The following is a 14,778-nucleotide window of genomic DNA, read 5'->3' as shown; positions in this document are numbered from 1 at the left end:
AATGTACACATTCTGCATTCAAGCAATCATGAATTAATAAATCTATTATAGTTTTACACATATAACACTATCTCAGATATAAGATAATGTTTGCAATGGGATTGGAACTTTGGGAAAGCAATGACAAAAATATCTGAGAGAAAGTAGTATATAATTTAGGAAGAAAGAGTTTTGTCAACATTTATTAGAGATATCTTCTTACAAATTAGAAAGCTATTTTAATTTTATTTTTAGCAGTATAAGATATGTTAGCATTGTAAATTAGGCTATTCTACATAGTTTCAGTAAATGAGAAATGTTATTACAATATTCATGTTTTACTTATAAAATTAAACTGATAGTATAAAATTAACTATAAGTATCTTTTTTCAAAGTGTACATGTTTGAAGATACATATTCTTTATTTTGAGGAAAATTTTATGAGTAGGAATGTGCTTACAAAATATATTCTCTGAATAAGTTTTAAAGTTCCTGTGTCATATTTAATCGATGAAAATATAAATCATCTTTGGCATTTTAAGAGATAATTAAAAATTTTATTGATATGTTTCTTATACTTATCTGTTTGTAATTACATTTCTTTGTCTTAAAACAACTTTGATCAAGCAGGGAAATTGAGTTCCAGCATTTCAGGAATATAAATTCAACAACTCCTGTTATTATATGGTTACCTAGAAGCTATTTGCATTTAATCAATAGTGTCAGCATGATAGACTGAAAGTGCTAAAAAAAAGTACAATATCATATAAGTTCTTTTCTGATGCTTCATGAGTCACCTTTATCAAGTTAAACTCTCATTTTCTGAAATAACAACATCATTCTTAATTGCCTACTAAAATAGGACATGGGGGCCGGCGCCGTGGCTCAATAGGCTAATCCTCCACCTTGCGGCGCCGGCACACCGGGTTCTAGTCCCGGTCGGGGCGTCGGATTCTGTCCCGGTTGCCCCTCTTCCAGGCCAGCTCTCTGCTATGGCCAGGGAGTGCAGTGGAGGATGGCCCAGGTGCTTGGGCCCTGCACCCCATGGGAGACCAGGAAAAGCACCTGGATCCTGGCTCCTGCCATCGGATCAGCGCGGTGCGCCGGCTGCAGCGGCGGCCATTGGAGGGTGAACCAACGGCAAAGGAAGACCTTTCTCTCTCTGTCTCTCTCTCTCACTGTCCACTCTGCCTGTCAAAAAAAAAAAAAAAATAGGACATGGAATGATTTACCTAGACACTTCCTTCAGGCTAAATATAATGTATATGTATTAAAAATCCTGAGGGAAATACATAGTAACGATGATGGCTATGCAGCTTAAGCATACATTAATTTTGTTACTTCTTCATTTGACAGTTTATATAGGTTATTTTGAACTCGTGGGAGGCCATTCCCATGAACTCCATTGGTGTTCATGTTTAGGCATCTGTTAAAAAGGGCTAAATATCAGCAACTCCTTTTTTCTTTCACAAGATTCAATCATTCCTTTCAAGTGCCTTTATTCAATTTGGATGCCCTCAGGCATTATCAATTCAGTTTCATATTTTTTTAAATGGGACTTTTAAAGCCAAATATGTTGTTTTCCTTCTCTATTGACCATGCATTTTATCCACATCATTAACAAAATGCATTTGCTAAAAAGCTAAGTTCTAGGGCATTTTTCTGCTACTCATGTGATTGATCCCTAGACAGCCAATATTGTCATCATCTGGGAGCTTGTTAGAAATGTAGAATCTCACACATAGTGAATCAGAATCTACATTTGATTCAGATGAACACAGAGATTTGAGAATCAATGTTCTATGATACGGTTTGAGACTTTGTCAGACTCTTAAATGTTCTCTCTCTCATTATGTCGGTGTCAACACAGTTCATCAGTTTTAGCTCAAGTAATAGAAGTCTAGCTATTCAAATTCTTGAAGTGGGTACATTGTAATGTGTACTAGTAATAAAACAAAATTGCATCCTGTGAGCACAGAGTGACACTGTAAGGTATCTGAGAATCTGGACCTTGTACAGGGTTCTGTAGAAAGCTTCCCTACCAAGCTTTCATGGTCAGAAGGCTTTAAGATCTTTAGGAGATGTATACTTATTTACATCCATACCAAATCAGTGTTTTACCAGATTCCATTGGAAATATTCAGGGCAGTCCTATGTGTTTCTCTTTGTTAAATTTTTGATTCTACCTGTTAATTCCTGGGATCTGTATTCAACACCCAAAATGCAAGCACCTCCATTCATCTGTCTTGTCTTATATCTTCATCTCTGAATCTTCCCTGCTACCTTTCCTCTGCTTCCCTTCCTCTGCTCTGGCTTCCAATATTGTCTTTCTTATCATTGTTCATAACTCATATTTATCTAATTTTATTTTTTCTCTTGGACAGCCATTTGTTCCCAGAATTGGTTCTAGAAAGGACAAGTGAAACAGAAGCTTTACTTATCACACACAAGTGGCTTTTCCAGGCCTTCCAGACCAATTCTACTATTTATATATTCTGTTTCTTTTTTTTTCCAATATTGTCTTAATCTGCCCCCACCTCTTTAGGGCAAATCTAATTTATACATTCATTCTCTTCATGCATGGAACCTGTTTTACCCTCAGTAACCCCATGATGACAATTCCTTCTTTTACATCCCCGTTCCTATGGAATTGCTGGTTCCTCATTGCATACAGTCAGTTCCTAAGATACTCTCTCTTCCTTTGAGGTCATGCCTGGTGTCCATCTATCAGTCATTATTTTATTATCTTATTTTCTCATTGATGTTGTTGTCACTAAGTTCCCAACCTTTTCCACTAAAGTTCTTAGTAATCTCGGCACTCATGTGGGTTGCCATACTGTTGGCCAAGCTTTCCATTTCCCTCATCGCCTCAATTCAGCCATCTACTTGCATGATCACACCACACTGCAGATGTTGTCACTGCCAGACATTATTCCATTCCTTAAATGACATATCAGTATTTCTCCGTAAGTTTTCTGTGCTTCTCTCGTAAGTTTTCTCTTGAATTTATCTCAACAATTATTTCAAGATTTTATGGCTCTCCTAAACCTCTCCCCCACTTCTTAGAATAGATGAATTTGCTTTTTGCTTTGTCAAAATAATATTTCTCAAATTGTGTGTTTTGTGCTGATAACCCCTGGTTGCCTTAGTGAAAGAGCCTGTGTTTTTCCTACATAGGCTAATTTCTCTCTGGGTATTTTCATTAGCACCATTGCCTATGTACAACAGAACATGCATCCAGCAATAAAACATCAATACCTTCAAGTGTTCTCTTTTTGTCTAGTTATTTATTACCAGCCCCATAGGTGTTTTGTTTTTAGGTGATACATAAAAATTGTACATATTTGGGGGAGCACTGGGTATTGTTTCACTTCATGCATGCAGTATGTATTTAAATCAGGGTAACAATATCTAGCTCCTCAAGCATTTGTTGTTTCTTCATGGTAAAGACACTCTAAGTCCTTTTCTCTAGCATTTTTCTTCTTCAGAAAAATATACAGTACATTATCATTTATTATTTATAGTCACTGTACTGTGAAATAGAACAGCAGAATTTCTTACCCCTGTCTAACCATAACTAACTAGCCTTTAACCAATCTTTTCTCTTCCATCAGTGAAGCCTACAATGATCAGATTTCTATTAATCACCCAGACTGATTTCTAGCTGTGATCACAATGATTCAATTGTTTTAAGGAATTAGGGGCCACAGCTTAAATTGTTTGTTTTTATTTTTTTGTATCCATTGCCTAAAGCAGTGCCAAGTACTTATTTCAATGCATATGGAGCAATATTTTTTTTAAAGGTTTGCTTATTTATTTGAAAGATAGAGTTACAGAGAGGTAGAGGTAGAGGTAGAGAGAGAGAAATATCTGATCCACTGGTTCAGTCTCCAAATGGCCACAGCTGGGCCAATCTGAAGCCAAGAGCCAGCAGTTCCAAGTCTCCCATGTGTGTGCAGGGACCCAAGGACTTGAGCCATCCTCTGTTGCTTTCCCAGGCCATAGCAGAGAGCTGAAGCCTAAGCAGAGCGTCCGGGACTCGAACTGGCATCCATATGGGATGCTGACCGTGCAGTGGCGGCTTTACTTGTTACACCACAGCACAGGCCCCAGAAGTAATATTTTTTTTTTCAGCTGTGTAGACACTTTTATGGTGGCCTTTGTTACCAAGATGAAGGTAAAGAATGAACATTTAAATGAATAAATTACATTTCTGTCAAAGGATAAAACTTCATTATAGAATATTAAGTGAATAGAAAACATGGACTGTGGAGGAATATAGAGCTTTTATATTATTCAACAAGATACCATGAGAGGAGGAGGATTCTTTAGAAAGGTCAATAAAACAGGAGGAGGAGAGAGCATCACCTGCTTTAAATCAACTCTGAAGTGTTAGTGAAGTTTACTTTTGAGTATACTTATAATAAAATTAACTTTCTCTTGTTTTTGCTTAAAGATTATTTATTTAAAAGTCAGAGTGATAGAGCAAGAATGAATGAATACTGAATGAATGAATAAATGAGTATCTTCCCTTTGCTGGTTGACTCCCCAGATGGCCACAGTGCCAGGCCGAAGACAGGAGTGTGTGTGTCCATCCAGGTCTCCCACATTAGTTCATGGGCCCAAAGACTTGATCCATCTTCCTCTGCTTTCCAAGGCTCATTAGCATGGAGCTGGATTAGAAACTGGGCAATGAGAACTCAAACCAACGCCCATATGGGATGCCAGAGTCACAGGCAGTAGCTTAACCTACCACACCACAATGCCAGCTCCTAATAAATGTTGCCGTATTGCAGAATTCAATTGCCTTTTATTTTGCAATGCAAGTTTTACATTTTGCTATTCATAATTTCCAGATGATCAGTAAGAATTTTCAGAAGCTCATATTATATTTTATAATTAAGAATCCATTCCTGATGGAATGGATCATTGATATGTTTCTTGTCTTCTGCATTATTTACTTGAAATTATTTGCACCAAATAGTTTAGAATCAGATTAAAAGTTTCTAAGCATATATGATCACATATTAAACATATATTTAGTAAAGTAATTTCTTAAATATCAGTAAATCATTTTAAAAGTATATGTTGCAGAGGCTGGTGCTGTGACACACCAGATAAAGCTGCCACACACTATGCTGGCATCCCATATGGGTGCTAGTTTGGATCCTGGCTGCTCCAATTCCAAACCAGCTCCCTGCTGATATAAAAAGGGAAAGCAGTGGAAGATGGGCCAAGTGCTTGGGCCCAAGCACCCATGTGGAAGATCAGGAAGAAGCTCCAGGATCCTGGCTTCAGAACAGCCCAGCTCTGGCTGTTGTGGCCATCTGGGGAGTGAACCAGTGGATTGAGGATGTCTTTGTTTCTCTGCCTCTGCCTCTCTGTGATGCTGCCTTTCAAATAAATAAATCTTTTTTATGAAGTGTATGTTTCATCATAAAATATGGTTTTTTAAGAATAAAAGTATAACTCATATATTCATGTATACACACAAACATAGATCGTGAGCAGAGATATAAAGGGAAACAGACACATAGAAAAGCTGGACAAGTTTGCTGAGAAAAAGATTAGAGAATGATAACGTCAGAGACTGAGATGTTTTTATGGACAAGGTGATTTCAAGGAGGTAGTTGTAGTTATCAGTAGTTATTGCTGTAATAAGAATTGTACATGGCAAGGAGAAAATCAGTGACTTTTTCTGATAAAACATCCTGTATAACTGAGTGCTAAAATCTGAATAGATATTTGGACTAATATTGAATATAAAATGCTTAAAAGAAAATGGAGGCTGTGCTTGAAGAACACTCAGACGATCCCCTTAACCTTGAAAACAAAAAAACTGATCTGTGTATCTTTGAATACATAAATGAAATTTTTATATATCTAAAATGTGTATATGTACACATAACATGTATGTGTGATGCAGAATTTCAAAAATTCTGTGGACAAATGGGTTTGAAAGGTAATGCGTATTTTCCATGAACTTTTGAAAAACACCGTGTGTCTGTGTACCCTTGTATGCGTGTAAATGATGGAGGAGACAGGAGGATTAGAGTCTTGGAAGGAAGAGGAAGATGGGAGTCTATTAATTCTTGACTTAAGGATTTTACATGATTGATACTGTTTATTTCCTAGTTGGGTAATTATTTGTTGCAATTATCACAATTTGATGTGGAGAACAGGTTTGTGTACCCAACATCCAATGTAATATGCAATTTCTAGAAGACTTGAGTTTCATCCAGCCTTACTTGATTGAGTTTGTAGCTTCTATTTCCACAGGCTTGTTCTGTGACTGCTGTACATAGGTATAGTTATCAGAAATTTTAGTGAATTCTTACCTTAAAAGTGAAATATAAGTAGGAAGAGAGTCCACCATACTGTATAAAGGGAAATTGTGCTAGACTAGACCTTATTATGTATAGACTGTGGACCAGGTGCCATTTATAGGTACTGGAGATGAAGTGGAGAAGAAGATAGGCAAGGATACCTGCCTGGCCTTAAATAGTTTACATTACAGTCCAGAGAGAAAGATGGAAATCCAGTAAAATCTATACATAAAACATTTGGAATATTAGTGGTAAATACCAATGAAAAATAGAGGGAAAATCAGTGGTTAGGCAGTTGTATGTGTGTGTATACTTTATATAGAAAAGTTTCTAGGAGACAATGAGAGAAGGAGGAAATACTAGGAACTACTGAGTCAAACCATTTTGTTCCAGAAGTTCACCTGTCTCATTGGGAATGTGTAGGTGCATGGCCAGACCCCTGGAAACCGGGGTGTTTCAGAGGTGTTTATTTAGTCAACTCCGTTAACACCTTTTCACATATTTCCATAAGTAAGCTATTCTAATTAGTTCTTGTGTCAAAGTGTTTTCCTAAACTTCTTTTTAAGTTTACTGAGATCACCTTTAATTAGAATGAGCACATGCTCCAGTTTGTCTTGGACGGTCTCAGCATTTTAAAAATAATATTTATTTATTCAAAAGGTAGATAAAGAGAGAAAGACAGAGACAGGCACGCACACAGAGACATCCTCCATCTGCTGATTCAATATCCAAATGTTCACAACAGCCAGAGATTGGCTAGGAAAAAGTCAATAGCCCAGAACTCTACTTGTGTCTCCCATGTGGGTGGGAGGGACTGAAGCTTGAACCATCATCTACTGCCTTCCAGGGTACACATTGAAAGAAAGCTGGAATCAGAAGCAGAGCCAAGATTTGAACCCAGGCACTCTGATATGAGATGCAGTTGTCTGAAGCATCATCATAACTGCTGTGCCCATCCCTCACCCCAGTCTCAGTTTGCTTCATGCCATTTGTCCCAGCTGGATTATTCTTTGCTCCCCATTTTAATGTAAAATTATCTCATTTTGGCAAGTAATTTATCCTTTAATATCAAAAGGCATGGATAATAGGTATCTTTATTTTTACTTAAAAATGCATTGAAGCTTAGAAAATTTGAATCACTTTATTAAGGCCAATCAGCTTGTAAGAAGTAGAAATAGAACTCAAAACAATTGTGGAAAAAGCAACTGAAAGCTTGTCTGTCAGTACCTTCTTTATGATTTCCTTGCTACTCTAAATTTTATTTTTAGTCAACCATCAACAGCTGTGTCAAAAATGAAATGTGTTCTAGACTCTTTTCTTCTTTAAAATAATGTGACCTAACACAATCCAGAAGTCACCTAAATATTGACAAGAATATATAGGCCATTATTTGGTTCTTTCTAGGATCTATGACTCCAAATATGCACCAGTTACTTGGTTGGCATATAATCAACATCTGATGATGGAGTGAAGGTTTTGGGCTATATATTGAGTTGGTAATAAGTTTATAGACCTTCAGTTTCCATTCTGAGTGACCAGCCATTTTTTCTGATACTTTGGTGCCCATGCTGAATTAATAGTTAAATATTTTGTATATCCCTGAATATATCTAAACAAAAAGCTCACTTTTATTATGAGTTGTATTCTGATATGTTCAAGCCTGTTTCATTAGTTTCTACTGAAGTACCCACAGAAGCAATAGAGTATGTTGGACAGAGAGCTGAACTTCTGAATAGAGGAGTGGAGTTCTAGTACTGGGTCAAAAACTTTCCCATTCTATGACACTTGATTTATGTGTTAATCTTGTTGATGTTTAGCGTTCTCTGTGTAAAATGGGATAGTATAATGCTGGTTCATTCTGTTTCACAATTCTTGTGGTGTACTTTTGAAATAATTCACATAAGCTATAATTTGGAAAACAGTGTGATGAACTTTGTTTTCAGTGTGGTTTGGTTAAGGTTTACAAATTTTGCACAAACATCTGTGTGCCTTATCTTCCTCCTTTGTCAAAATGAGATAGTGACAGTATCTACTTCTTAGATTGTTGTTTTGCTTCAGTGGCTGTTATTATTTATAATATTTGTTCTAAACAAATAATTTAGAGTTGAGAAAACATGATGTTGAGCTTTGGCCTGGATATACTTTTAATCAAATGTTGTGGCTACTTGATTTTCATGCACTTTTCAGTTCAACCAGTTAGTTAGAAACTTCCATGATTGTTCACATATTTGTGAAGATAATTCAATACCATCTCTGTGAAAATGCATTTTAAGACAATCTAGAAATTTTAACTTGCAATTAGAGTGGGACTGGAAGCACATAATCACAAAACGTTGCAATGTGTCTGCTTTCAAATTTTCAAGTGGAATGTGCAATAGTAAGATGCGCCTATTACCTTGAAAATTTCTTAACGAATGAAGAGAAAGTAAGTTGCCCTTCGAAGTCTAATGTAAAGCATATCTTTTCAGCTGTGCTATGGGCACTTTAAACAACTAAATTAAAAGAGATCATCATTTCATAGTGCTTTATTTCGTAGTTCATGCATTCTAAATTTTAATTACTATTTTTATATTATAGCTGCCCCTGATTACAATTATTTTATTATTAACAATTAGATCTTTTAGTGTTTTCATCTCTTTGTACTGAATCTAGTAATTCTAATTTGTGAGGTTTTTTTTGAGATTTTAGGAAACTTCAGAGTAATTCTTGGTTCATAACAAAGTTGAGCAGAAGGTTCAGAATTTTCCATATAAACCCTGCTCCCACACATACCTAGTGTGCTCATTATCAACATCCCATACCAGAGTGATACATTTATTGTAATACGTGAAACTGCATCAACATATCGTTATTATCTACAATTTATAATTCACATTAAGCTTCACTGTTGTCATTGAATGTGTTTGGACAAATTATTATGACATGTATCCATCATGATATTATCATTTAGAGTATTTTCAGTGATGTGAAAATTCTCTATACCTATTTATCTTTTCTTCCCCCAGCCCTTGGCAACCACTGATCACTTTATTGTCTTCATAGTTTCCCCTTTTCTGGACTGTCATATATTTGGAATCTTAAAGTTCTGTAGACTTTTCATGTTGGCATTTCATTTAGTGATTTCTATTTAAGTTTCATGCCTATCTTTTCATGGCTTGATAGCTCATTTTTTTATTGATGAATATTTTTTGTCTAGATGCACCACAGTTTATCCATTCACAAATTATGGACATTCTGTTGGTTTCCAAGTCTTGCCAGTTAAGAATAAAGCTGCTGTATGCACCCACAGCCGGATTTTGTGTAGACATTACTGCTAGACTTTATGACAAGAGTAGGTTTAGTTTTGTAAGAAACCTCTAAGCCATCCTTCAAAGTGACTGTGCTGTTATGCACACCTATCAACAATGAATGGAAGTTCATGTTCCTGCTCCCCAGTATTTGACAGTGTCAGTGTTCTGAATTTTGGACTCTCCATAGTTGTGTAGTGATATTTTGTTTTAATTTGCAATTCTCCGGTGACATGTGATATACAGCATCTTTTCATATGCTTATTTGTCATCTGTAAGCCCTCTTTAGTGAAGTGTTTGTTAAGGCTTGCATCTGATTATTTTGTTGTTGTTTGTTTCTGTTAAAGATTTATTTATTTGAAAGGCAGAGTTCCAGAGAAGCAGAGAGAGAAGGAAAGCACTGCTGGGGGGGGGGGGGAGGGGGCTTACATCCATTGGTTAACTCCCCAAATGGCCCAGTGGCTGGAGCTGGGCGTATCTGAAGACAGGAGCTTCTTCTAGGTCTCCCACGCGGGTGCAAGGGCCCAAGGACTTGAGCCATTTTATACTGCTTTCCCAGACCATAGCAGAGAGCTGGATCAGAAGTGGAGCAGCCAGGACTCGAACTGGTGCCCATTTGGGATGCCACAACTGCAGGCGGCAGCTTTACCCGCTGCACAACAGTGTCAGCCCTGTATCTTTTTTTTTTTTTATAATGAGTTTATTTTTTAATTTTCTTGCTGTTTAGTTTTAAGAGCCCTTGGTATATCTGAATAACAGTTCTCTATAAGATAAGTCTTTTGCAAATGTTTTCTCCTAGTTTGTGGCTTTCAATTCTGTTGACAGTATCTTTCACAAACCATAATTAAAAAAAAAATCCAGTTTACCAATTCTTTCTTTCATGACTGATCCCTTTGATACCACATCTAAAAAAATATCAGACTCAAAATTATCTGGAATTTTTCTCCACTGTGTTGTTGTCTAGGAGTGTTATGCTTTTGCATTTAACATGTGAGTCTGTGGCTCATTTTGTGTTAATAGTGGTGAAGGTTATAGGTCTGCATGTACATTTCTTTATAGGAATGTCCAGTAATTCAAGTACAATTTGTTGAAATGACTCTTCTCCACTGGATTGTCCTTACTGCTTTATCAAATATCAACTGATACTATTAACACGGATCTATTTCTGAGCTCTCCATTCTCTTCCATTGATTGATCTATTCTTTTGCCCATATCACACTGTTTAAATTGCTGTAGTTTTAAGACAAGTTTTGAAGCCAAATATTGTGAGGTCCCCCATATACAAAACTCCTTAAAATAATTTTTAAATTAGTTATAGATATTTAAAGTCTTTTCAAAGATGTAAAAATGCATTGATTATTTTATAAGTATTTTTTGATATGATTGGAAAACAGTCTAGTCTGGATAATTACTTCACCTAAAGTACATCTAGCATTCTATATTATCTACATTTGTAAATATCTTTGTGTTCTTTCAAAGGGAAGACTCTAGATCTTCATATTTACAGTTGTCAATTCTGGATATAGATGACTATTTAAATTTCAATTAAATTTAATTAGTTAATTCAAAGTTATTTCCTTAGTCACACTGGTCATCTTTCAAGGGCTCAATACCCACATGTGGTTATTGGGTGCCATATTGGATACCAAGGATATATATAACATTTTTATTCTTGTGCAAATTTTTAGAGAATGATGTTGCAGAGTGTGTGTGTACATATTATATGCCCTCCAAACTGTACTCCAATAATATACAATGGAATATTTACATAAATAACCATAGATCTAAAGAAAGTTTTTTGAAAAATAGTTTGATTTAGTATAACCCCTGCTCAATTTTAAGTGTAATTGTTTTTGTAATGCTATTAGTCTCAGAAGAGTTACCCTTACTGGGTGTTGTTGCAGTGCAGCTTTGTTTTTCCTGTGGCTAGTTATGTTTCATGTTTCAGGACATATGACATTGTTATTAACTACTTCTAATAAACTACCATACTAATGTAATTCTACTTTACAATTTAAACCTAAGACAATTAAAACCCAGGAAACAATTAAAACCTTAGAAGGTAGGTTTACAATTTGTTTCTGTAAAGGTATTATTAGCTAACCTCAATTTTACAGAACACTAGTATTTATTAATTTTTATCATTTTGCATTAGCTCAAAAGTTTTCTCTGATTGTAAGAAATAGACAAAGGAACTTAGAAAGATCTTTGGAAATGAGTCTGGTTGTCCTTAGAAATGAGAATACTTTGTTTTTAGAAAGAAACATTAGCCAACAGTCTGATATTTAAATATATGTTTTTCTTCTAAATTATTCATACTAGTGTACTTTTTTCCACTTTATATAGTTATTGGATTCTCAGTTTAATTTTTAAAAACTGAATATATTCTTATGTTTTTATAAATAATTTTAGTGGTATCTTTAAAAATACCATTTTAAATATCTGACACTTTGTCTTTCATTGTTAGAATTTATTGTTTCTGCAGATTTACACTGAAATGTATCAGAAAATCTTGTATAAAAAGTTAAAAATAGTAATCTTGTTATTAAAAACTAGCAATTCAGGATTAAAATGTCGTGCTTTCACTGGCATTTTAATGCCAAAGAGTTGAAGAAAAAACTTCTTTAGATTCACATGATAAGCTGACAGAGTGAAATATCTTAAGGCTTGAAAGGGCAAGTAGACGTTATAATTACTGTGAAGATTCACAATCCTTGTATTGAAATACTCACCTTTGCTATCATGCTGCAGGCCATAGAGCGAGAAAAAGCCGAGAAGTTCAGAAAACTGCAAGATGCCAGCAGATCAGCTCAGGCCCTGGTGGAACAGATGGTGAATGGTAATTACATGAAGTTGATTTAGATAATCTTCTTAGAGATTTGATAAACACATAGGTTCATATTTATCAGCTAAATTATATCAGACAAGCACTTTTGGAATGCAGATTTAAAGGGAGTGTTTATATTTTTATTATTATTTCCTAATGCTAAGAAAATTATCAAGGAAAGTTCAACTTTGAGTCTATTATAAGAAAATGGAGTGTAGTGGAATATTCTGTTACATAGAAAAAATTTTAAAGTGAAATCTAACATTATCTCAATAATTTCACAAAACAATGTTTGAATAAATAGTTGTAGTATAACCAATCATATAATATATGTAAAGTTGATTGTAATCTGATTTTTAATAATTTTGTTGTCTATTTCTCCAAGCATACTGAATTGTGTGTAAGACTTGATCATCATACCAGTTTCCTAATAATTTATTTGATATATTTCATGTTACTATAAATCTGTCTCTCTTTAAAAAATTTTTCTTTGAGTTGACATTTATTTTTAAATTTCCCACTTTTGGAGTGAGGTAAGAGCACAAAGCTTCCAAAAACTTTTTTCTTTTTAAAGTATGAATTAAAATTTTCTAAGATACCCCAAAAAACTCTGTACAAAATGTTATTTGCATAAAATGTTAACAAAATACTTTTAAATTGTTATCGCTATACTCATGACATTAAAACATTTCCAATTAAAAGTGATTTTATGAAATTGTGAGCTAGTTGTATTTCAAGAATTGTTTTCAATTTGCAAATGATATATTTGTAAGAATATAATAAACAAACATAACAAAAGATTGAGCATGTCAGTTTTTCCCAGATTCTGCCTGTATTCTGAGGCATAAGTTCTATGCATGAATTATTTTTGCTTTAATTGCTATGTTGACATTAAAAAGTTCAGTGATCTTCATAGGAAATCAATTCATTTTCTTCTAATGAGCCCCAAGACTGTATTTGGTTAAAAACATAAACAACCAAATATGACAGCTGAGAATTGGGTCAACATGTTATTCAATATATATAGATAATGAAAAATATTAATAGGTTGTTGTTTAGATGCATGTTGATGGTCTGAAGTGAGGAGTTACACAGCATAGTTAAATAAAATGATAGGATCTGAAAATATCCATGTAGTTATATAATTCCTCCCTAGTAACTACATTATAAAATTTTCATTTTAGTGTGTTGATATAAAAGCTATACATGTAAATGATCTCATTTGTAGTTAAACAGCAAGCATATTTCACCTCATAATCATCTGATAGCAACATACAATGAATTATTAAAAATTTAAACATTTAGAAATGAAGAAAATTATTTTTATTTTTTGCTAATAGAATCTGTAAACAGGATTAAAATGGTCTTGTGATTATTGTCAGTATTATATTTCTAGATTATTGCCCTCATAGCTAATTTTGAGAGTCATGCAGAAAAATCAGAATATGGTATTTCTGTAATAAATATTGATTGATTAAATTCTATCTAGGAAAGAAAAAATAAACCAGTAATTAAGATAATGGCATTGGTACTTTTGATTAGGAAATAATAAGACCTCTGCAGGAAAATACAAAGAGCAGTGGGGAGTGGGTGTGCCATTTGAGACATGCCTACTTGGCTGACTACAATGACCATATTGTAAGTGGCCTGTTTGTTCTGTAGTGATGAGATGGTTTAGCTGATACATGATTAGGCTCAAGGTTGGGCTACTTCTAAGGTAACTTGAAGTGACCATAGCTCTTTTGCCCCTATTATATAATAGAGTCTACATAATTACTAAGAAAAAAAAGAATCTAACTTCTCTTGTTTTTCTTGCTTTCAAAGAACAATTTGCATAATATTTACTTTATGACTATATAAGTTGTGAAATAAGCCAGTCACACAATGAGTGCCTGGAGTACCTGTTAGGAGTATTTGAGAGGGACTCCTTATTTTAATTTACAATCACTTCTCCAGTATAGAGCCAAAGAACTGAAATGTAATGGCATGGCTCATGAAGCTGAAAGACAAATTAAGCTTTATCTACTAAATAATCCTAAACAGTTATTTTAGTAAAGCTCTTAAATTTACAAACACAAAATCTCCTGAATCAATTTTGGGCTATATAGTTATAATAAAACACACGACCATGTAAGACACATGCATTCTTTTTATTTATACAGAGGAAATTGAGACACAAATCACCCTACTTCTCCTAGGATCTCATGTAAATGTTTGCTTCTTTTAATCATATATATTGTCCTCACAATGTTATAAAAGCAAATAATTATTGTAAAATGTTATAACATGTCACTAATACAAATATATCTTTAATGTAAATGTGTATATATATTTACCACAATAAAACATTTAGAATATA

The 14,778-nt window shown here is 34.4% G+C and overlaps 1 protein-coding gene across 15 annotated transcripts in view; it reads left to right on the top strand.

The window, feature by feature from the left end:
* DMD (dystrophin) overlaps positions 1–14,778 on the top strand; it is a 2,248,405-nt gene that overhangs the window by 827,744 nt on the left and 1,405,883 nt on the right. For all 15 annotated transcript variants that reach the window (XM_070067426.1, XM_051827673.2, XM_051827679.2 and 12 more), the window contains one exon: positions 12,344–12,431. In XM_070067426.1, the coding sequence (XP_069923527.1) occupies positions 12,344–12,431 (88 nt within the window). The remainder of the gene's footprint in view (positions 1–12,343; positions 12,432–14,778) is intronic.

This window comes from Oryctolagus cuniculus, chromosome X (genome assembly GCF_964237555.1).
Source record: "Oryctolagus cuniculus chromosome X, mOryCun1.1, whole genome shotgun sequence".
Lineage (NCBI taxonomy): Eukaryota > Metazoa > Chordata > Mammalia > Lagomorpha > Leporidae > Oryctolagus > Oryctolagus cuniculus.
The sequence above is the reverse complement of the archived record's forward strand: the minus strand, read 5'-3'. Positions and strand labels throughout refer to the sequence as shown.